At 48.5% G+C, this 21,577-nt stretch overlaps 1 protein-coding gene across 1 annotated transcript in view; it reads left to right on the forward strand.

Moving 5' to 3' along the window:
* LOC142768374 (uncharacterized) overlaps positions 1 to 21,577 on the forward strand; it is a 410,323-nt gene that overhangs the window by 347,451 nt on the left and 41,295 nt on the right. The window contains exon 10 of the mRNA XM_075870345.1: positions 17,413 to 17,514. Within this exon, the coding sequence (XP_075726460.1) occupies positions 17,413 to 17,514 (102 nt within the window). The remainder of the gene's footprint in view (positions 1 to 17,412; positions 17,515 to 21,577) is intronic.

Below are 21,577 nucleotides of genomic sequence, written 5' to 3' on the forward strand. Positions count from 1 at the left end.
TTCTGGGTGGCTTGCGAAGCCGAAAGTCTAAGGCGGGTGATCTGACGTGCGTGGTCGGAACGAGCAATAGCGTCGCGTGCATATTCGGTTGACGGCGTTGTAGTGGTTGGAAGTAGGGTGTTGAGTGGTAACTTTGGATCACGGCCATAAAGCAAATAAAAGGGTGAAAAAGCAGTAGTGTCGTGGCACGAAGAATTGTACGCGAAGGTCAAGTGAGGTAGCGCCAGGTCCCAGTCATGGTGGTCGGAGGACAAATACATCGCGAGCATGTCCGTTAGGGTCTGACTTAGCCGTTCTGTAAGGCCATTTATTTGTAGATGGTAGGAAGTGGTCAGCTTGTGGTGCGTCGAGGAAGAGCGTAGAAGATCGTCGATCACACGGGACAAAAATGCGCGGCCGTGATCCGTGAGTAATTGGCGAGGAGCGCCATGGTGTAGGATGACGTCGTGGAGCAAAAAGTCCGCAACTTCAGTAGCGGTGCTGGTGGGGAGCGCTCGAGTGATGCCATACCTAGTCGCGTAGTCTATAGCAACAGCGGCCCACTTGTTGCCCGAATTCGACTCGGGAAAAGGACCGAGAAGATCTATACCAATACGGAAGAAAGGTTCGGTTGGAATGATGATCGGTTCAAGAAGTCCAGCCGGGGGCGCAGTAGGTCGCTTCCTACGTTGGCATTTATCGCAGGAGGACACGTAACGGCGAACGGACCAGGTGAGACCGCACCAAAAGAAGCGGCGACGCACGCGGTCGTACGTCCGAGATACACCCAGATGACCAGCTGTTGGTTCATCTTGAAACTCGTGCAGCACGGTTGAACGGAAATTTTTCGGCACGACAAGAAGGAACTCAGGGCCATCTGGCTGGAGGTTACGACGGTACAGCGTGCCATTCAGGAGGACGTACATGCGAAGTGACGTGTCGTTTGGAGCAGATTCGAGACGGTCAATAAGTTGTCGCAGAGAAGCATCACGACGTTGTTCATCACCAATCTGAAGAAACTGGGACATTGACATGACGCTGAGGCTAAGCTCGATGTCTGGTTCGTCGGGATGATCAACAGGGTAGCGGGATAAGCAATCGGCGTCCAGATGGAGACGTCCAGGCTTATAAGCAACCGAGTCGAAATACTGCTGTAGGCGTAATGCCCAACGACCAAGTCGTCCAGTGGGGTCCTTCAGAGAAGAAAGCCAACACAGCGCGTGATGATCTGTGATGACACGGAAAGGGCGACCATACAAGTAAGGACAGAATTTCGAAACCGCCCGAACAAGAGCGAAACATTCCCGTTCGGTTATGAGAATAATTGCGTTCAGACTTAGAAAGCTTACGGCTTGCGTACGCGATTACGCGGTCGTTGCCACACTGAATTTGCGCCAAAACTGCAACAACTCCGTCACCACTCGTGTCTGTTCGCACTTCTGTAGGAGCATCGGGGTCGAAATATGCAAGAATAGGAGGTGTCGTTAGAGCAGTGATTAGCTGAGAGAAGGCGTCAGCTTGAGGAGGGCCCCAAGAAAATGGGACATCTTGTTTGAGAAGGTCGGTGAGTGGCCGTGCGAGTGCCGCAAAGTTTTTCACGAACCGGCGAAAGTATGAGCAGAGGCCCACAAAGCTGCGAACATCATGGACAGAGCGTGGGCCTGGGAAGTTTTTTACAGTGCGTAATTTCGCCGGGTCTGGCCGTACGCCGGCAGCGTCAAAAAGGTGACCCAATACGGTAATCTGACGAAGACCGAAGTGGCACTTGGAGAAATTGAGATGCAGGCCGGACCGTCGAAATATGGATAGAATGGTCGAAAGGCGTTCAAGGTGGGTTGCAAAGGTAGGTGAGAAATTGATCACGTCGTCCAGGCAACACAAACATATCGACCATTTAAATCCTTGTAGGAGCGTGTCCATCATCTTCTCGAAGGTCGCTGGAGCGTTGCAGAGCCCGAATGGCATGGCCTTGAATTGGTATTGACCGTAAGGGGTTACGAAGGCGGTGTTTTCTCGGTCCATGTCACCTACAGCAGTTTGCCAGCAGCCAGATCGGAGGTCGAGAGATGAAAAGAAGGTGGCGCCATGGAGGCAATCAAAGGCATCGTCAATGCGTGGTAGAGGGTACACGTCTTTTTTTGGTAATTTTGTTGAGGTGGCGATAATCAATGCAGAAACGCCATGAGTCGTCTTCCTTTTTTACTAATATCACGGGAGATGCCCAAGGGCTCGTTGATGGTTCGATTACGTTTTTCGTGTTTTGGCCACTTCTTTCTGAGTCACTTCTCGCTCGGACGCTGACACGCGGTACGGCCGACGGTGAATGGGCGCAGAGTCACCAGTGTTGATTCGGTGAGTGACAATTTTAGTCTGGCCCAAGGGGCGATCGTCGGTGTCGAAAATGTCACTGTATGAGGCCAAAACTTGGCAGAGAGCGTTGGCCTGGTGAGGCGACAGCTCCGATTTAATCATGTTTCGAAAAATACCATCGTCTGAGCTGGGTGACCGCGAGACGGCGCTTCGATCAAGAGCAGATACAGCGATAGCACTGACATCGTCCTCTGTTATGGCAGTTAGCTGGGCTAGAGACATCTTGCCGGGCAACACTTGAGGGGTGAAACCAAAGTTAAGGAGTGGAAGTAACACACAGTTATCCGCTATGGTCGCGATGGTATAGGGCACAGTAACACTGTGCGTCAGCCGAACGTCAGTAATTGGCGTAACGATATAATCACCGTCAGAAACGGGAGGGGTCGATGACAAAGACACGTACGTGACGGCTCGAGGTGGCAAACGAACGAAATTGGTTGGGCTCAAGCGGCTGGTGGGCTTTGCAGAGTTGTCGGCAAAGATTGGTAGATCAAGGCTGGGGGTACCAGACGAACAATCAAGGCCGAGTGTGCTGAAAGGAAATCAAGGCCAAGTATGAGGTCATGAGGGCAGCAGGCTAGCACGGCAAAAAGGAGCACGGCGTGACGACCGACAATGCTGACACGAGCAGTGCACATTCCGATTACTGGTACAGTACCGCCATCGGTAACACGTATTGTCTGCGTCGTAGATGGCGTCATAATCTTTTGTAAGCGGCAGCGTAGAGAAGCGCTCATAAAAGACAGGTGCGCACCTGTGTCAATGAGGGCGGTCACAGGAACGTGGTCGACTTGTACTTCAAGCAGGCTGTGGTACGTGGGAAGCGTAAGTAGAGGATTTTCGGCCGTCATTGGTATTGCAGATTCACCTCTATAAGCTGCAATAACTAGTTTTCTAGCTGCGGTCGTCCAGAGAAGCTCGCAGAGCAAAAGCCCCGAGGTGGCGGAGAGCGGGATTGGCGACGTAGCGGCGACAGGGAGCGAGAGCTGCGGCGACCGGACGAAGGGGCGTCGGGGTAGCGGTGACCGGGCAAAGAGGCGTCAGTGGAAGGCTCGTAAGATGACGCTGAGTAGAAATTGAAGGGCGTGGCGACTGAACGTCGAGGGGTCGTCGGATGCATGAGCGCCGAGGTAGAGAAAGTCGGACGTGTTTGGTTTTACCAACGGTGGCGGCAAAAGCGAGAAACGTGCCCAGGCTGGTGGCAGGAAAAACAAATAGGCCGGTCGTGGGGTGTCCGCCATTCCAAAGGGTTACGGAAGGGCATTGTTGGAGGTGAACGGCCAGCGTGTCCTCGGGAGTAGGACGGGACTTCAGGGTGAGTCAAGGGACATGCTGATGGAAGACCGAGGTTCGCAAACTCCTGCCTCACCACAGATTGTATTAACGCCTTTGGCGGCTGTTTTGGGTCAGAGGTGAGCGTTGTGAAAACGGGTGGCTGAAGAGGAGCCGGACAGGCGGCTTCGATTTCCCGACGAACAATGCGTGGGACGTTGTCATACGTGGGGGACTCGCGGGTGGCTTCACACGATGAGGTTGTGGCCGTGTTGCGCAGCCGGGTGAATCGCTGAGTAATACGGCGGCTCTTGGCTTCTTGGAATCGCCGGCACTCTTTAATGATGGTGTCGACGGTGGCAACATTGTTGTAAACTAGAAGATTAAATCGTCGTCTGCTATGCCTTTCAGCACATGGGCCACTTTCTCAGACTCACTCATGTGCTCGTCAATCTGGCGGCATAGGGCGATGACGTCGTGAATATATGCGACGTACGACTCTGTCGACGTCTGTGCTGGAGCCGCCAGTTGATTCCACGCTGCGATCTGCCACCCAACGGTGTTGCCAAAAAGGTTGCGGATCTTATTTTTAAAGGAGTCCCAGCTCGCAATCTTCGCTTCGTGCGTCTCGAACCACACTCGCGGGGGGCCATCGAGGTAAAAAAGTACATTGGCAAGCATAAGAGTCGGGTACCACCTATAGCTTGCGCTGAACCGTTCGTACTGGTTTATCTATTTGTCGACGTCAACGCCATCCTGACCGGAAAATACACCGGGATCACGAGCAGGAGGTAGAACGACGTATGTAGAAGTCACGGTAGGGGCAGGTGGCGAAAACGATGGTTGTTCAACCTGTGACATGGTTGGACCTATGATAATGCGGCCGTTGAGGAGCTTCGTGATGAAGACGAGGAAGTACCCAGCACTTCCACCACAAAGATGTTACGTAAAAATAACACGAGGCATGTCTATTTGAAATCTATATTCAAACTGATGCGTATGGCGTTGACTAAGATGGAAGACAGCACGCATAACCGACAGACCACCTCCTCGTTGTCTTCTTACCGCTGATACGTCAGCCACGCAGCAATATATATACGATGAGCGCACGGCTGGCGTGAGAGACAGAGGCGACGTACCCATGAAATCCAGGTTTACGCTGTTCAAGCACTGCGCTGAGAACGACACCACAACAACAGAAGTCTCAGAAGAGCCGCGCCGCACCGCCACAAGGGCGTTGTTTCTTTCTTGCTGTCTACTTACGAAAGTAGACAGTCAAGAAAGAAACAACGCCCTTGTTGTGGTTCGGGCAGGCGCTTCTGAGCCCCCTGTTGTTCTGCCTTTTTTCACACATTCGGCCCACTGCGTCCGTACATTTCATAAAAGAAAAACACAAGAAGTGCCGACTTATAGGTTCGGCAGAAGTTGTCTTTTCTTCAGACGAGAGACGTACACAGAAAAATTGTTTTTCCTGCGTTATGTAAGGCATTTTCCCGAAGGCGATCGATGGCCACCAACAATTTTCGCTCTTCCGATGAGGCCTTGTGAAATCCGGCAGCATCAATCGTAGCCATGCAATCTTCGTCGTGTTCGCAAAAGCAGCGGAATTCCGGGATTTCACCAGAGCCATGTGAAGGTGCGACCACTCGTTCTCACCAAGCTTTTCAGTGTTAACAAAAGCTTCTTCGTACTTGGGGGAAGCTTTTTTCCTAGAGATGGCATGCATCACTGGACCCACACTTTGATTGGTGGTGCTGCTCGGTGGTTACCATCAGAGTAGCGTTTCACGGTATCTTGCTCCTTTTCAGCAGACCTTCGTGCTTTCCCAAATGGCGTGGCACATGGTCTATTGTGAATCCGACATACAAAGAAGTGCTCAAATCCCGGACGGCAGTTTATTTTTCATCTATAAAATATTTCTTAAGGTAATGTTTCAATAGAAACCTAGAATCCCCTAGAATCCCCTAATTCTGCATGAGGCTGCTTGCAGTTGATCATCCCAGTCTGGTTCATTTGGTTTTTGAGTTTTTGCAGCAAAGAACGAGTCTAGCCAGTAAGGCCTGGCGGACCTCTAGATTCGCTTGGAGGTGGTACGCTGAATAAATTGATGTTCGAAACCAGTCTTTCGTAGTTATGATCGAAGGTGACGACGTCCATAAGTAGTTGCTCTGTCCTTTCCAGGTATGCCATGCTTCCATTTAATATGATCCCTGATAATTTTTATCACAGAGCCAGCTGCAAAAGAAGGCCCCACAGCAACTTCTGAAAACTTTGACAATTGATCCACTGCTACTACGATGTACCGGTTCCGGTACTTTGCAGCATAAAAACGTAATGAATACGCTTAGGGACTGTTATAGGCGTGAGTAGCCTAGGTTGCGAACGCTGTGCTTCTGGCATACCTCGCTGCTGGTGACGTACAAGTGCACGCTTCGCTTCCTAAGAAGCATTCTGGCAGCTTCCTATGTGACCACCTTCCGGGGCATCATGAATGGCGTGCAGCATTTCACAGCGCATGGTCGATGGCATCACTCAAAAGATGGCGTTCTTCTTGGTTACTGGTCCAATGGCGTCAATACCGCGTGATTCTGCGGAGCAAGAAACTTGAATTACTTTACATATTTTCGAGGGACGCTTATATTGCAGCCGAATCTAAGTTGTATTGCTGATATTGAAACATTTGGCTGTGAGGAGCAGGTCCAGCCTTGTTTGGCTTAGGGCGACCTTTGCTGCCTTGGAGTCCGCGAAAGTGCATCAGCAAGCTGGCTTAGCGTCCCTGCTCGATACATCATGTCATTTGTAAAGCCTAGCAGTCGGATAGGCCAGCGGGCGAGCTTGTGTTTAAGGTATTGCTTGGCAAAAATGCATGCAATTATGGTGTTGTCCGTCACCACTGCGAACTTCCGGCCAAACAAGTAGTGACGGAACTTCTCGCCCATGCTCCAGACGATAGCCAGGCACTGCAACCCCTTCGAGGGAAAATGACATTCCGGGTCGGATAGCTTGTTGCTTGCGTAAGCTAAAACAAGCTCTACTCCATCTGGGTCGTGCTGACAAGGACCATTCCCAGACCAACCTGACTTACGTCCATGTGAACCTTAGCGTGTCACGTATCGTAGTAGTGACCCAGGGCGGTGCGCTGCGTCAGACGATGCTTTAGAATTCGGAAGGAGGTGTCCTACGAAGGGCCCCACCAAGAAGTCGACATTTTCTTGAGCATATTGGCGGGTGGAGCTCCTGTCGATGCGAAGATTAAAAAAAAAACTGCGCGGGTACAACGCAAAGCATAGAAATACTTGAAGCTGTTTCATACTCATCGGCGTGGGGAAGTTTGAAACCGTGGCTGCTCAAATTTTAGCCAACCGTTACACACCTTGTGCCATAATGACGTGTCCCAGGTAAGATAGTGTGGCCGATAGAAATTTAATTTTTTCATGCTCAATCAGAATCAGAGATCAAAAAGTCTTTGGAGAACTTTTGGTATCAAATAGTTCCGGGAGCGTGCTCTTTTGATATGCAGAGGGCATTCTTCATATTGTGCTGAAATGAACTTAGCGCTGTTAGCAGCGCAAAAAGGATGCCGTAAAACTCGTAAAGGTCCGAAGGCATTGAGAACTCTAGTTTGCACGAAAAAATCTACAATGCCATGCAGTGTCTATAGCTTTGTTTATACGGTGAACAAAGCAAAAATTGTGGGCGGTGAGCTTTTTTACCTCCCGCTAATCTACGCAAAACAGAAGGCTACTGTTTGACGAGTGAGACCCAGGGACTAAAGGAGCGTCGAGTCACGCCAGCGTCCTGCATTTTCTGTCCTTGTTCAGCATTGATGACTCTTTCGCGTTCGCCGTAACGTCGTAGAGGTATAGAAATAGGTGCATGACCATCTGTTGTTATACGGTGTTCAGGTAGACTAGTACCGAGTAGCTGTGATGTACCTACCGCAAATATTGGTTTGGGTCATTCGACCTCTAAGGAAAGAGATGCGGGTCCGTCACCTTCACCGGTAGGTACTGTTGTTGTTTCCCGAACTAATATTGATGGACGGAGAAAAAGTCCACTTCAATGAGCTCATCAGTGGACAGGCACCCGAATACGGGAACAGCTAGAAAGAATTAGCTCCCAGCTTCAGTGTGAAGCGAATGTCCATTGCACCAATTGGTAATAGACTATCTCCGAGGTCACAAAGAGCTTGCTCGGTCCTACGCTGCGGGGTGACTGGGGCATGGCGTCGAAGCAGTGCCATACGTTGCGCTTCAGCATCTACCAGAAACGACAGTTCCCTGACGCCGTCGACGTGGACGCGAACTGTTGGGAGTGGCCACGTTTCGTACAAGATTCGTTGGTGTGAATCTTGTGCGTAGCTTTTGGATCCATGGCCACAACAACTGTAAAAATGGCCACTGCGTGACGTTGTTTCTGGTGCTCGTGTGGAGGCAGGAGGTGCTCGCCGTTTAGCGGTATCCTGCAGCTCTGCTACCCTTCAAACGGAAGTCTTGAAACTATCGTGGGCTCCATGCATTAAGAGTATGGGCTAGTGTGTCGAATAATAGATACCATTGCCGATGTATTGCTGGGCTGCCAGAGTGGGCCAGGCTATGTAACATGCCTTTAGGAGGCGTAATTTGTTAATGTACGGGGCATGCTGGAAGAATTTTTTGCCATGCCGGAATGATTGCATTTCCTTGAAGCGAGTAACGTAAGACCACGGCAGCAGCACAAACGTAGACTTAGGGCAGCGCCCCACGTGGACCACGAGGAACGCTTTTTTTCCTATATGGGGCCATGCCAGGGCGGCTCTTCGGAGACACCCTTTCGTTACGAATTTCTCGGTGGCCACGGGTGGGAATTATTTGAGCACTCTAGAGTGGATGGTACCAATATGGTACGAATCCAGACGACAGGGTCATACTCATCACAATTGGACTCTATAATTTCTGTCTCGGAAAGACTTGTTTAAGCAGCACACCGATATTCGGAAGTAACGCACTTTACTATGTTGTTGAGCTGCTGTGGCAGCACGGAGGAGGATCGGACAATGTCGGCGTCGTAGTACGGCCGTGGACACACCGTGGATGTTGCGACGCAATCTCAGACTCCGGGAGTGCTCGTCTGCTCCGACGTGGGGGTCTTGACATACTCCGATGACTCTGCGTTTGACGACTGCGCCGTTGTAACGAGAGCATAAGAAAATAAAGAGTCAGCGCCCTTCTTTCGGGCTGGCTGTTGCAATTCTCTTCTTAGCCGGTGGCTTATCCACAACACACAACCAATGTATTTCCACCTTTTCATCCTCGGTCGTCACAGTATACAGGTGTTTCAGTAAAAATAATTAAAAATAAGAAATTATACATCAGCGCTGCAAATCTTCAATTAGTTCAGTACTGTTCTCGGCCTTATAGAGCACGTCAGACTATATTTTACGACTGCCAAGCTTTGCAACTAACAAAAACTGCCTAATGAACTTTATAAAGGGGACTTTTGAGAAAATCTTCTATGCAGAACTTGTAGCGCCTAATCAAATAGAACAAGTTTTCAATCTGCGGTGAAATAACTATGCTGCTTCAAGTTCTTCTAGACCTTGCTTATAGTGCACGAAATTGCCGCCTAACGCGTGGAGTTTTTTATGCCCTCACATGTAGGCTCAAGGATTTATCAAAATCTGCTCACACAGGAAGGTCGCTTGAACAGGTTATCAATGAATAAGATGGATGTTAAAGAATGATAAGATAGTGCAAATAAAAATAATCATAAAAAACGGCCACCATGTGCCAATGTAAGACGAGTACGCAGGTAGCATTCGATGCAGTGACTTCATTTTCTCTTTTCTCTTCAGGCTAACAATAATCATGATGGAGGGGGAGAGGGTGATGTATTTAGTTTCAGCCGGAAAAAAATAAAATCAATTGCTGGCGCTGCGTCGACCGCTGCCTGCTGTTATGCCTGCGAGTCCGCAGTGAACGTCCATGCATCGGAAAAAGGAAATCTGTGTCAGGGCCAGCACGCGAGCCCGCCTGACGCGATGAACAACTCAACGGCGTCAACACGCGACGGCGCCTTTCTGTCGCCCACGTGCACTGAGTCACCTCAGCAAGCGAGCCGTTGATCAAGCAATCGGTGTCTTCCTGTCTGGGGGGGGGGGGGGGTGAGCAATGCCTGGCGACGTCACTCGTCCTTGGGTGCAGCCACCTGCAGCGCAGCCTCTCCGGATTCGATGAGAAAGAATGACGCGCCCCAGCGGTGACCCCATTGGAGGAGTCTGACCTCACGACCAGCGGAGCTTCTGGTTGGACATTTGTTCTCTCAAAGAATCCACCCGGTGCATATAAAAGAAGCCCTGCGGCGCGTCGCAGCAGCAGACCTGTTCAAGAGCACACATGTGTGTCGCAGTTAAGCTGTGTGTCAGGGAGTTGAGCTATGTGTTAACAGTCCTATGTGAGAGCAGACGTGTGTCGCAGTTGAGCTGTGTGGCAGAGAAGAGAGCTATGTGATAGAGAGTTGAGCTATGTGTTAGCAGTTTAGCTGTGTGTCAGAGAAGAGAGCTATGTGATAGAGAGTTGAGCTATGTGTTAGCAGGCCCATTTGAGAGCACACCTATGTGTTAGAGAGGAGAGCTCGGCTCTTCGGGTCTCTAAGCTGTCGGCCCCAGTGCCGAATTCGTAACGCATCTGTATATATGCTGTACATAAACCTTGTTTAACTCACCGTCGTCTCGTCCGCTCGTCTATCAGCTCTGCGCAGAAGCAGTCGCGAGCTGAGAAACCTACGCTAGCAAACGGCTGGTGACCTTCGCGGTGGACTTCGGAGCAGTGGCGCCTTCGGTACCGTGTTGGCGTCGCCTTCTTTCGAAACAGTGGTTGCAGCGGTGAGATTGGTAGCGCACTTCGTAACCTCGTCGGAGGCGCGCTTCGCAACCGTGGTGGCAGCGGTGGGATCAGCCGGCGTCAGCGACATCGATGCGGTGAGTGCCTGATGTTTTCCCCTCAGTTCACCAGACTACTCTAGCTCAGGTTATAGTAGTTTAGAGAAGGGCTGTGTGAAGCATTACAGTGAGCTTTGATCGTTTCAAGCCAAGTCGAAGCGCTTTGAAACCAAAGTTAATGCGGAGGGTGTAAACACGGGAGTGTTAAAAATTGCCTGCGCGTCTTGCTAGTTGACCTATAGTGGGTACGGCAAGTAAATTCTTAACAGGGGCAAACAGCAAGAGGCTAGTGTGAACGATGGAGAACCTTAAAGGGAAGGAACTCATCGAAATTTGTGAGGAACTCGACATTACTTTGGGCCGTGCGAAACGAAAGCAAGCGATCCTTGAGATCATGAAGGATGAAGGAGTGTCGCCTGAGGAAGTCGATGAGGCCTGAGCAGATATCAAAGCACGCCGCGAAGAAGCTGAAAGGCGAGAAGCTCGCGAACGTGAAGAAGCTGAAAGGCGAGAAATTCGTGAACGTGAAGAAGCTGAAAAGCGCGATCGTCGCGAGCGCGAGGAGGCCGAGAGACAGGAGTGCCTTGAGTTGAAATGAATAGAATTGGCAATCCCACAGTGCTCTCAGGCGCCTAGCGTAGCTTCTCCAACAGTTCAGGTCAGCGGTTATAGAATTTGGGACCACCTGCCACCGTTCGTAGTAGGCGAGGACATGGCGAAGTATCTCGTCAAGTTTGAACACGTCTGTGAGTGAAACGCTTTGGAGCGGTCTCTTTGGGCACGGAACCTGTTAGCTCTTCTTCCCGGCGATGTGCCCGACGCGATAACTTGCTTGTCGAGGAAAGCATTTGAGAGCTATGACAAGGTTAAGGAAGTGCTCTTGAGACGTTATAAGTTGTCACCCGAGGCTTTCAGGCAAAGGTTCTGGTATGCTAAAAAGGGGAATGAGTCACACGTTGACTTCGTGTTTCGTCCTAAAGCCTATTTAATTGAATTGCTCAAGGGCGACGGTGTTTATGACGTCCGCGATAAAGTGGTAGAATGCATTGCAATGAAGCAATTCTACCGCTGTATCGAGGAGGATGTCAAGCTTTGGCTGCAGGACAAACTTGGTGAAGTACAGCTAAACAAGGCAGCAGAGTTTCCTGAGGAGTATTATACTCGCCGAAAGTTGCATAGCAGGGCGGTGCGCGTTGAAATGGATGAAAGGAAAGAGGGCTTTTCAAGGAAACCTGATCAACGGAAGCCGCGAATTTGCTACAACTGCAAAAAGGAAGGGCACATCGCGATAAACTGTCAGCAAAAGTTTGCAACTATCCTAGAATCGGAAAACAAACGGAAGCCGCTAATCAGCTACAACTGCAAAAAGGAAGGGCACATCGCGATAAACTGTAAGCAAAAGTTTGTTTTTGCAACAATCCGAGAATCGAAAAAGAACATGCGGTTGTTAGAGCTGTATTTCCAAGAAATTAGTGTGAATAGGAAAACGGGTCGAGCACTTAGAGACTCCGCGGCAACCATGGACGTTGTCCATCCTTCATTGGTGTCTCCGGATGACTTTACAGGAGAATGCGCGTGGATCAGGCAAGTCGCCGAGGAGCAGAGTGCTCGCTTACCAATCGCTACGGTTGTCATTGAAGGCCCGTTTGGTAAGCTTCGCACCAAAGCGGCTGTGTCTGCCGCGCTTCCTGATCGTTTTCCTTATCTTTTCTCTAACAACTCAGAGCAGCTTCTCAAAGAGCAGGGCAAATCGTTCTTCCCCAACTTAGCGTACATAGCCCTCACGCGATCGCAAGCGCGGAAGCTTTCGCAGAAGCTTGATCTTGTTCTATGTGGCGAAACAATTTCAAAAGCAGCAAATCTGTGTGACCTTGTCAGCGGGTCGACGGAACCTCAGAGAGGAAATTTTCCGCGTGAGTCATGTGAGCAGTCACCCGAACGTCCCGTCGCCGAAGCGACCAGCGCGGTTTCCGTAGCAAGGAGAGACAACATGGCGCCATTGAATCGGAGTGAGAGGGCTGCAACGCTCTCGCCTGTAGCGGAAAGTTGGAGTGAGCTGTCGAGGGTTGATCGAGAAACGCTCATTCGAGAGCAGCTTGAGGACCTCCCGATTAAAGCGCTAATGGAAAGCGTGAACTTGGAAAAAAAGAAGAGAAATGTTTCTTTTTTTGAGAAAGGGGGGCTTTTGTATCGGAGCTACACAAATGCGCAAGGTCGCAAGCATGAGCAGCTCTTGGTGCCACAAAAGTATCGTCGCCAAGTATTGGAACTGGCACATGAAAACGCATGGGCAGGGCATCTCGGCATAAAAAAGACCAAGGCTAGAGTTTCTTTTAAGTGTTATTGGCCGAAATGCTGGAAGGATATCGATGACTTTGTACGCTCATACGACGCTTATCAGAGAGCAGGGAAATTCGCGGACAAGTGGAAGGCACACATGAAGCTATCTGATACAAATTATGAAGTGAAATCAGGAAGGCGGCCGGACAAAATTTATAACTTGATGAAACCATACGTTCAACGTCAAGCGGTCGTGAATCAGTTGTTGAATGCTTCAGAGGAAGAAAGAGTAGAACTTTTTAGCTTTAGTGAGGTAATCGAAAGGAAATCGGAGGTAATCTTAGAGCAGTTGAACCTGGAGCCTAGGTTAAGTGAAGTCCAGAAGGAGGACTTGAAAAGGATTGTGTCCGAGTTTCGATACGTGTTTTCAGACCGTCCCGGAAACACGACAGTGATCGAACACGATATCAAGCTAACTTGTGAGGAGCCAATCCCTAGCAAGCCGTATCGTTGTTCCCCGGTGCAACGTCGCAGATATGAGCTGCTGTTGGTACCGCATAGGTATCGTCGCCTCAAAGTGGCCGGTTACTAAGACGGAGCATGATGCTTCAACATCTCAACTTTGACGTTCGCTACAAATAAAAAAGGAGAGCTAGACGCTAATGCTGACGCATTGAGCCGTGCGTTTTAGTAAGTACCTTCTCCACCTTTCGGTTTCTCGCGGGCGATTCGGGGCAAAATTTTAACCTCATCACGACCTGAGCTGAGCGCTCTCGTCCAGTGTGAGCTCAAGGAGCCAACTTTATGTTGTATTCTAATTTGTTACGTTGTTGTACGTGTAAAAAAATTGAGTTGTCGTTTTAAGAGTCTTGTGTCCCACGTGTGCCTCTTGATTTAAAGGGAACGAAATTCCGATAGACACGTAGCTAGGAATATGTTGTACGATACTTGGTCTGGTGTTCTGTCGGGTGACCGAGGGCACTTGCTTGTGTCGTGTGTTGTCTGTTGTCGATCCGTTCTTAGCAAGTTGCAGAACCATCGACAAGTGCTGAAACCAAGGATCGTCAGAAGAGACGAATGAAGCTGGTCGACAAGTTGTAGCGACAAGCCAGTGGAGCTGGGATCGGTCCTCAAAAATGGAATGTGTTCCCAGAACAGAGCCTGGAGCTGCATTCTCCCCATGGCCCTTGAGGCGAACCTGCAGGGACCTGGCGAACGAGCGCGCCTGACATCCGAGCCACGTGGAAGCAGCTCGTCTTTCCGGCGCATTGTCTGGTGGCGGGGGTGCTGTTATGCCTGCGAGTCCGCAGTGAACGTCCATGCCTCGGAAAAAGAAAATCTGTGTCAGGGCCAGCACGCGAGCCCGCCTGACGCGATGAACAACTCAACGGCGTCAACACGCGACGGCGCCTTTCTGTCACCCACGTGCACTGAGTCACCTCAGCAAGCGAGCCGTTGATCAAGCAATCGGCGTCTTCCTGTCTGGGGGGGGGGGGGAGGTGAGCAATGCCTGGCGACGTCACTCGTCCTTGGGTGCAGCCACCTGCAGCGCAGCCTCTCCAGATTCGATGAGAAAGATTGACGCAGCCCAGCGGCGACCCCATTGGAGGAGTCTGACCTCACGACCAGCGGCACTTCTGGTTGGACATTTGTTCTCTCAAAGAATCCACCCGGTGCATATAAAAGGAGCCCTGCGGCGCGTCGCAGCAGCAGACCTGTTGAAGAGCACACATGTGTGTCGCAGTTGAGCTGTGTGTCAAGGAGTTGAGCTAAGTGTTAGCAGTCCTATGTGAGAGCAGACATGTGCGTCGCAGTTGAGCTGTGTGGCAGAGGAGAGAGCTATGTGATAGAGAGTTGAGCTGTGTGTCAGAGAAGAGAGCTATGTGATAGAGAGTTGAGCAATGTGTTAGCAGTTAAGCTGTGTGTCAGAGAAGAGAGCTATGTAATAGAGAGTTGAGCTATGTGTTAGCAGACCCATTTGAGAGCAGACCTATGTGTTAGAGAGGAGAGCTCGGCTCTTCGGGTCTCTAAGCTGTCGGCCCCAGTGCCGAATTCGTAACGCCTCTGTATATATGCTGTACATAAACCTTGTTTAACTCACCGTCGTCTCGTCCGCTCGTCTATCAGCTCTGCGCAGAAGCAGTCGCGAGCTGAGAAACCTACGCTACCAAACGGCTGGTGACCTTCCCGGTGGACTTCGAAGCAGTGGCGCCTTCGGGACCGTGTTGGCGTCGCCGTCTTTCGAAACAGTGGTTGCAGCGGTCAGATTGGTAGCGCCCTTCGTAACCTCGTCGGAGGCGCGCTTCGCAACACTGCGGACTCGTATCACATTCGCACGTGGCGGCTGCTTTTTCGTCATTTTTCTCTTTTTTTGTATGCCCCATGCCTCGGCCCGTGTGTATTTGAGCACCACTATCAAAATTGTGGCACAAGCAACATGACAGTGCACGCTAACTTATTGAATGTGTGGTGGTTTGTTATATACAATAAAACAAAGTAGTTGTTATTTGCGCAAAAAGCCAAGTCCTGCTTCATATTCGGAGAAAAAAGTTTCGAAATTGGTACATACATGCGCTTGCTGCTGTATCAGTCGTTGACGATAGTTTGAGGACGATGTGTATGTGCGCGCTTAGAGCTGACTCAGGTTATGTCATCGTCAACATTTTGAAGCACTACTTGATGGAGCGCTTGCAGGAGCCGCTAGCGCAATATACTTGTCTTTGTGAACGTTTCACTACTTCAGTGTACCTGGTTCTACAGTCGCCAACTGAAATTCAAAATTACTCATATACGTCGAACTGAGAAGTTTTACGAAGACGTAGCGCTATTTGTCGGTGAGGGTAGTGCAAAGCCCCGCACACTTGCGCAGTTTGATGCGCAAGTAGGTGCTACTAGTGCATGCAGAGCATCGTGTGAGCTAAATAATAGATGTGTGTGCTTCAACACTGAGAAAGCGAGCTGCGCCTTTCCCTCCGTAAGTCGGATGCATCACCGCATTGCTACGACGTCCTTGCTTTTTTTACTCGCCAGAACGATGGTGAAAAAGAAAGCAGAGACAAGAGCCCAGCGCTCTATGACGAACGACCTCAGTAGACGCTTTTGTTGCTTTGTGAATTGCCACGGATGCACAGAACTTCAGTTTTACTGATTCCCGTAGCATTCGGAAAGCAGAATGCCGAGATGCAGTGAATGCGAGCTGTAGCGAACGTGTTGGGTGAGCAAACTACTCCCTTCTCCACAGCAAGCCACATGAGAAAGTCTATCGATGTAGGTCTGCTGTGATTGTTTCAGTAACCTTGACAGAAAACCATGGTAACTTTGTATATGAAGCTCAACAGAGCCTACGGTGGTGGGCGCCATGCAACAGTTGACTTCTGAGGGGTGCGATAAACGTCAAATACGCCACAAGACCAGTAATCTTAAATGGTCGCGACCACGCAGCATCGCGCACGTAAGCTTTGAAGTTCGTCAGAGAATACAAACGCGTACGCCAATAAAGTAAATCTCAAAATGTTTCTCGTGACCACATTCAGGCTTTTTTTTTACTGTTAGTCTGCGCGACTGCCGGAGATATTTCGGAGACCTCAGTTTCGCCTGTTGTACACCGTGAAGGTCGACCGTATGAATCACCGTTTTCTGTGTATACAAACGGACAACAAGCGTCAGCAGAACATTGTAGGATGTGCAATAAAACAGTTCAACGCACAGGAAGCGAGATATGGATGGAGAATGCGACTACAAAGGCGCTGTTCGCCGGTGCCATTCATGCCGCATAAAGCGAGCTTCGTACGAACGGTCATAAGATATATTGCTCGTGTACGCACTTCATCACTTGGTATCACGTGTATGCACACATTTAACGTGTTTAGGCGTTACAAAATGCAACTTGTTGTGCATTCCTCAAATTCAGTGTCACACGATGCTCCCTTGAACTTCAATTGCGAGTTGCAGCGCTCCCAAATAACTCAAACCTCTTCTGCATTGTAAACGCAGTTCGCTTTGATATGGTTTCTACTTTTTCGAAGCGATGTTTGATTGACAGAAGCTTGCCAGGTTCTTGAATTTTAGGAAATTGTTGCCTCAACCCCAAAGCAAAAGCAGAGGCTATGCACGTTCGCTGGCTGACAGCTCTCTTTGCACAACTCATTTATGACCAGTGCAGCATTGAGAGCTCTGGTGGTGGTATTTTTCGCAGAAACGCCTGGGAAGAATCTGACGTCTATTGTGTTCCGGTAATTCCTGTCTTTTTTTGAGCTACAATAACGACGCCACCTACTGTATTGCTTCTGGTCATGTCAAATCGACCATGGGCGCCCTCTCAGACTGATCACTCGTTCAAATACGAGTCTTCCACCTTATCACAGGACAAGAGAGTAGTCATCAACTCTGCGCAATTAAACAACGAATTGAGACTGCGGACACTTTACGGCTGTACGAGCGATTGTGAGGCTTGTCCATGCTTCACTGCATGCCGTTATACCTCCTAATGTTCGGGTGAAGATTCTTTATGTAGGCACTTTGTTGTCACAGACATGCTTGATAATGTCTTCATCCCTGTTTTCGTTTCATTAATATTCGATTTAATTTTGTAGCTCTGCGGCAACAAAGATTGGGTAGGCTCACAAATAAGTGCCTCGAACCTTCACTCATATCGGCTAATAACCTACGTGACCGAGGACTATATGACCTACCAGGTGAGTGACGCACACCATTTTTATCACGTTAGCACAGTAGCCCAATTAGGAGATTTTATGTTTTAAGCGCTGGTTTCATTATTGTTAGGGTTCTACGAAAAATGAGGGCTGCCATATCCAGCTTTTCTGGACATCAATGGTTTAGTTCACGTGAACGACACCATGTGGCGTATTGACCTTGAAAAATTCAAAAGTCCCACATGACTTATGCAATGACGTAGCAGGGAATAAAATATATTAAAGCAAACTGTGCCCCTACCTTATGACTTTTGCTTCACCTCAGTGCGCAGATGAGAGTGTGGTGTGTCGGTGTTATCTCGACGGTGACGAGTGGCATTGAATTGACAGTTTTTCTAGATACTGTGCCAGACAGCTCGCAGCATTCCACACGAAATGTCTGGCCATCATAGACGCACCCTTGGTGTATCAAAAGAAGCGTGTTTGTTTTTTTGTTTCTTTGTTTTTAGTTTCTGCGCTGCCGCATCGGTAAGCATATTAGAGAAGCATGCTGATTTCAGGGTTTCGTGTGCACTGAGCGTCAAGCATTATGCTTGCGTATCAACAGGACATTGCTGTTGTAGAATAATAAATTTTTGATTGATTGATATATGGGGTTTAACGTCCCAAAACCACCACATGATTATGAGAGACGCCGTAGTTGAGGGCTCCGGAAATTTCGACCACCTGGGGTTCTTTAACGTGCACCCAAATCTGAGTACACGGGCCTACAACATTTCCGCCTCCATCGGAAATGCAGCCGCCGCAGCCGGGATTCAAACCCGTGACGTGCGGGTCAGCAGCCGAGTACCTTAGCCACTAGACCACCGCGGCGGGGTTTAATAATACATTTTTGTGCGCGCTAATTAAGCTATGCTCGCTTGCTCATTGCGTTACGGTAAACCAAAACTGGATAACTTTGAGAACGCTGGAAATGAGAATATGAAAACGAAGTGTAAGATACGTGTTTACTAAAGACGATAGTCTTTTTGGGGTCCTTGGACAAAGAATTTTCGTCTGTCTGTCTGTCTGTACATTTTTCTGTTTGTCCACCCTAACGATACCTCAAAAGACACCGAACGGCCAACCCCATTCGCAGCGCCCACCAATATTGCTTAAGGTTTTGCGTTCATAGTTGTGCGATTGTCAATTAAAAACAAACATTGCGCATATTTGAAGCGCCGTTACAACACTTCGAAGTTTTGTATTTCTGCCATTTTACCAGAAGAGGCAAACACAAGTAACTTCAAGGAATGTAACGTTTTAGCGTGCTGCGCTGATAGTGCAACGTGATGCTCAAAAAGTTGTTTCCGACGCAATGCTACGAAGTCACGGAGGTGGCAGATGCCCGTTGCTTTGCGTTCTACACCTTATCAACTCCGAGACTGGCATGCATCTTTCTGCGCGGGCTCTATGCCTTCGTTTTCGAAAAAAACTGCCAGATTGCGCTTGTGTCTAACCTGCTTCGATGCGCTCGTTCGCCTCCGCTACACGGGAGACGTTGAATTCTCAACTCGAACGTCTAGGGCGGGGCTTGTGAACCGGCAGTTTCGGCTACGTCACGCGTCATGTGTGCAGCAGTACTTTTTTTCTGTTTTTGTCGGACTAGGTTGCTCTGTGCGAACCACAGCGATAAACCCCTGTTCTGTGAAAAAATTGCACAGGATGGATGGGTCATCCCGTGTCTGACATGGTGTGGAATTTATCGCATTGCCTTTTTGCCAGTTATGGTCTATCGTAAAGGTCCTTGCGATCAATGTGAAGGAACAACATCTAGATAAGATGGGGGGAGCGGGGTGTTCAGAAAGATCTTAAGATCGACTGTTTATATCAACAACTGGTTCTCGTCGGTGCAGATTTTGGAGCATTGATTATTTATTTTGCCGAAGCTGAAAAACTGAGCCAGCCGCAGCAGCGGAAACAAACAAAATGGCTTTACTAAAGCTAAAACGAATTCAAGGATTATAGCGAAATATCGAAATAAAGATGTCATACGAAATTGTAGTTTGTTGGCATTGCTCTTGATGTACTTTCCATGGTTATTCCTGCCGGAGACTGCTTTACAGTTGCGCTAGGTAAAAAAGGCATTGCAAAACAGAGCTGCAATCTTGCAAAATGGGCTTCTTTTGTCAGAATGCGATTGAACAGGTGTTAAAGCCTACTGGTGATTGCTGCACTCATTGGATATGTGCTGTAATTGATTGATTATGGGGTTTAACACGCTGAAACTACGCATGTTATAAGGCGCGCGCTGTGGTGGAGTGCTCCGGATTAATTTCGCCCAACTGAAGATCGTTATCGTCCGCCCAAATCTTGAACACATGACATAATTGCTTTCTGCCTCAATCAGGAAACCGGCCGCCATGGCCGGTAATCTAACGCTTGTTCGTAGGTTCTTATGTGCAGCAATCTATATAGCACGAAAACTACATTTTCACCTCTCTATGCGCTTCTTGAAGCTTAGCGCCTGCTACATTGCTCGCCGCTTTCAAGTGAGGTATCCCCTTATAGTTTTGCTTGCAGCAGTCTGTGTTTCTATGGCTACTAAAATGTGAAAGTATAGGCAAGTCACACATATGTTTTTCCGGATGGGAAACTGGATAAATGGGAAGGAATGTATGTTAGAGAAATTACTGACATTTGTGCCGGGCAAGTGCTCATCAGAATTTACGTCAACACCAATGCTGCCAACTGTTCTGTTTCGCAAACAAATAAAAAGACGGTGAATTGCAGCACAACTGACAGTATTTAAATGACGCACGTTCTCCTGCATACATATTCTAGTTCTTTCCATGGAGTTTCCAAGTGTGCTGAATGTGCAGGACAAATTTGACTGAGCTCGATAAAACTATTCAGACAATAAGGCCATTTAACAATAAACCAAATACTTAAATTATTGCACTAGAACAATATTCTCAAACAAAGGAGAGCTTAACAATAAACCAAGAAAAAACCAAATACATAATATCTTGCACTCGAACAATATTTTCAAAGTATGCCTCAACAATACACTAAATACATAATATATTGCAATAGAACAATATTCTGAATCAAAGAAAAGCAATGGTTCAAGTGCAATAAACTGACAACGACAAGAAGGAAAAAAAATAATGTCTACACTCGCACAAACAAATATACTTTGTTGGTTATTGCACTGCCACAAGTGAACAATGATGCTGGCACAATTATTAGAAATATATGAACATGTGGCCATTATTACTTATAGAAGTCATGAAATTTTATGGCACTCGAGGACTAGTGCGAAACCAAGGACAGCGATAGGACAAGTGCCGTAAACTAAGAAATGCAGGAAAAGTACTAAGTGTATACAAACAAAAGCATCTTATTGTGGCGAAATTTTCGCTACAAGAGCGCTTGGACATATATATGTTTGAAAATTTTGATTTTTTTGCTATTTTATGGAATCCAACAATTTTCGCTCAAGTTATCTTCTGAGAAATTAGCAACATCGGCTTCGTTTTGGCAGAGTTTTTAAGGACGAACAACCTTTTGTTGGGGAACCCCTAACTTGCAGACCAGAAGACTGTGGCACAGCCTTCGCCATAACACTAAAACTGGACTCAAGGAAACTCTTTGCACTACGCAATGCTTGAACATCAACACAGTAATGAAGAACTGAGTGACATTTTTCCCACTGTGCAATAACTTCCTTACGCAGTGTCGAGACACCTGCATGCGTTACACTTGCCTGTGTAATTGCAGGCTCGGAGAGCACTTCTGCAGAGATGACATCATTGTCAATATGTTCATTATGTGAATTCATATCTAAAGAGTGCAGTATCACCTGTGGCTCCTCAGGGTACCTTGGCGGCCTTTCTTTTTGCCCTGTAGATGCAGACTCTTCTTTTTGATGCCTTGCCAGTCTGCAACTGGTTCATCCAACAAAAGGTAAACAAAATAGGTTTTGGTAGGGGAGGTCCAAAGCCTTATGTTTGAGTTATATTTGTTGTTCACCTATTTATGGTGAACACTAAATACTAGGACAATAGAAGCCATGGTAGCGCTCTTCTTCATTAGCATGCTTCCAGTTTTCACATTCTACTTA

This window comes from Rhipicephalus microplus, chromosome 8 (genome assembly GCF_043290135.1).
Source record: "Rhipicephalus microplus isolate Deutch F79 chromosome 8, USDA_Rmic, whole genome shotgun sequence".
Taxonomy (NCBI): domain Eukaryota; kingdom Metazoa; phylum Arthropoda; class Arachnida; order Ixodida; family Ixodidae; genus Rhipicephalus; species Rhipicephalus microplus.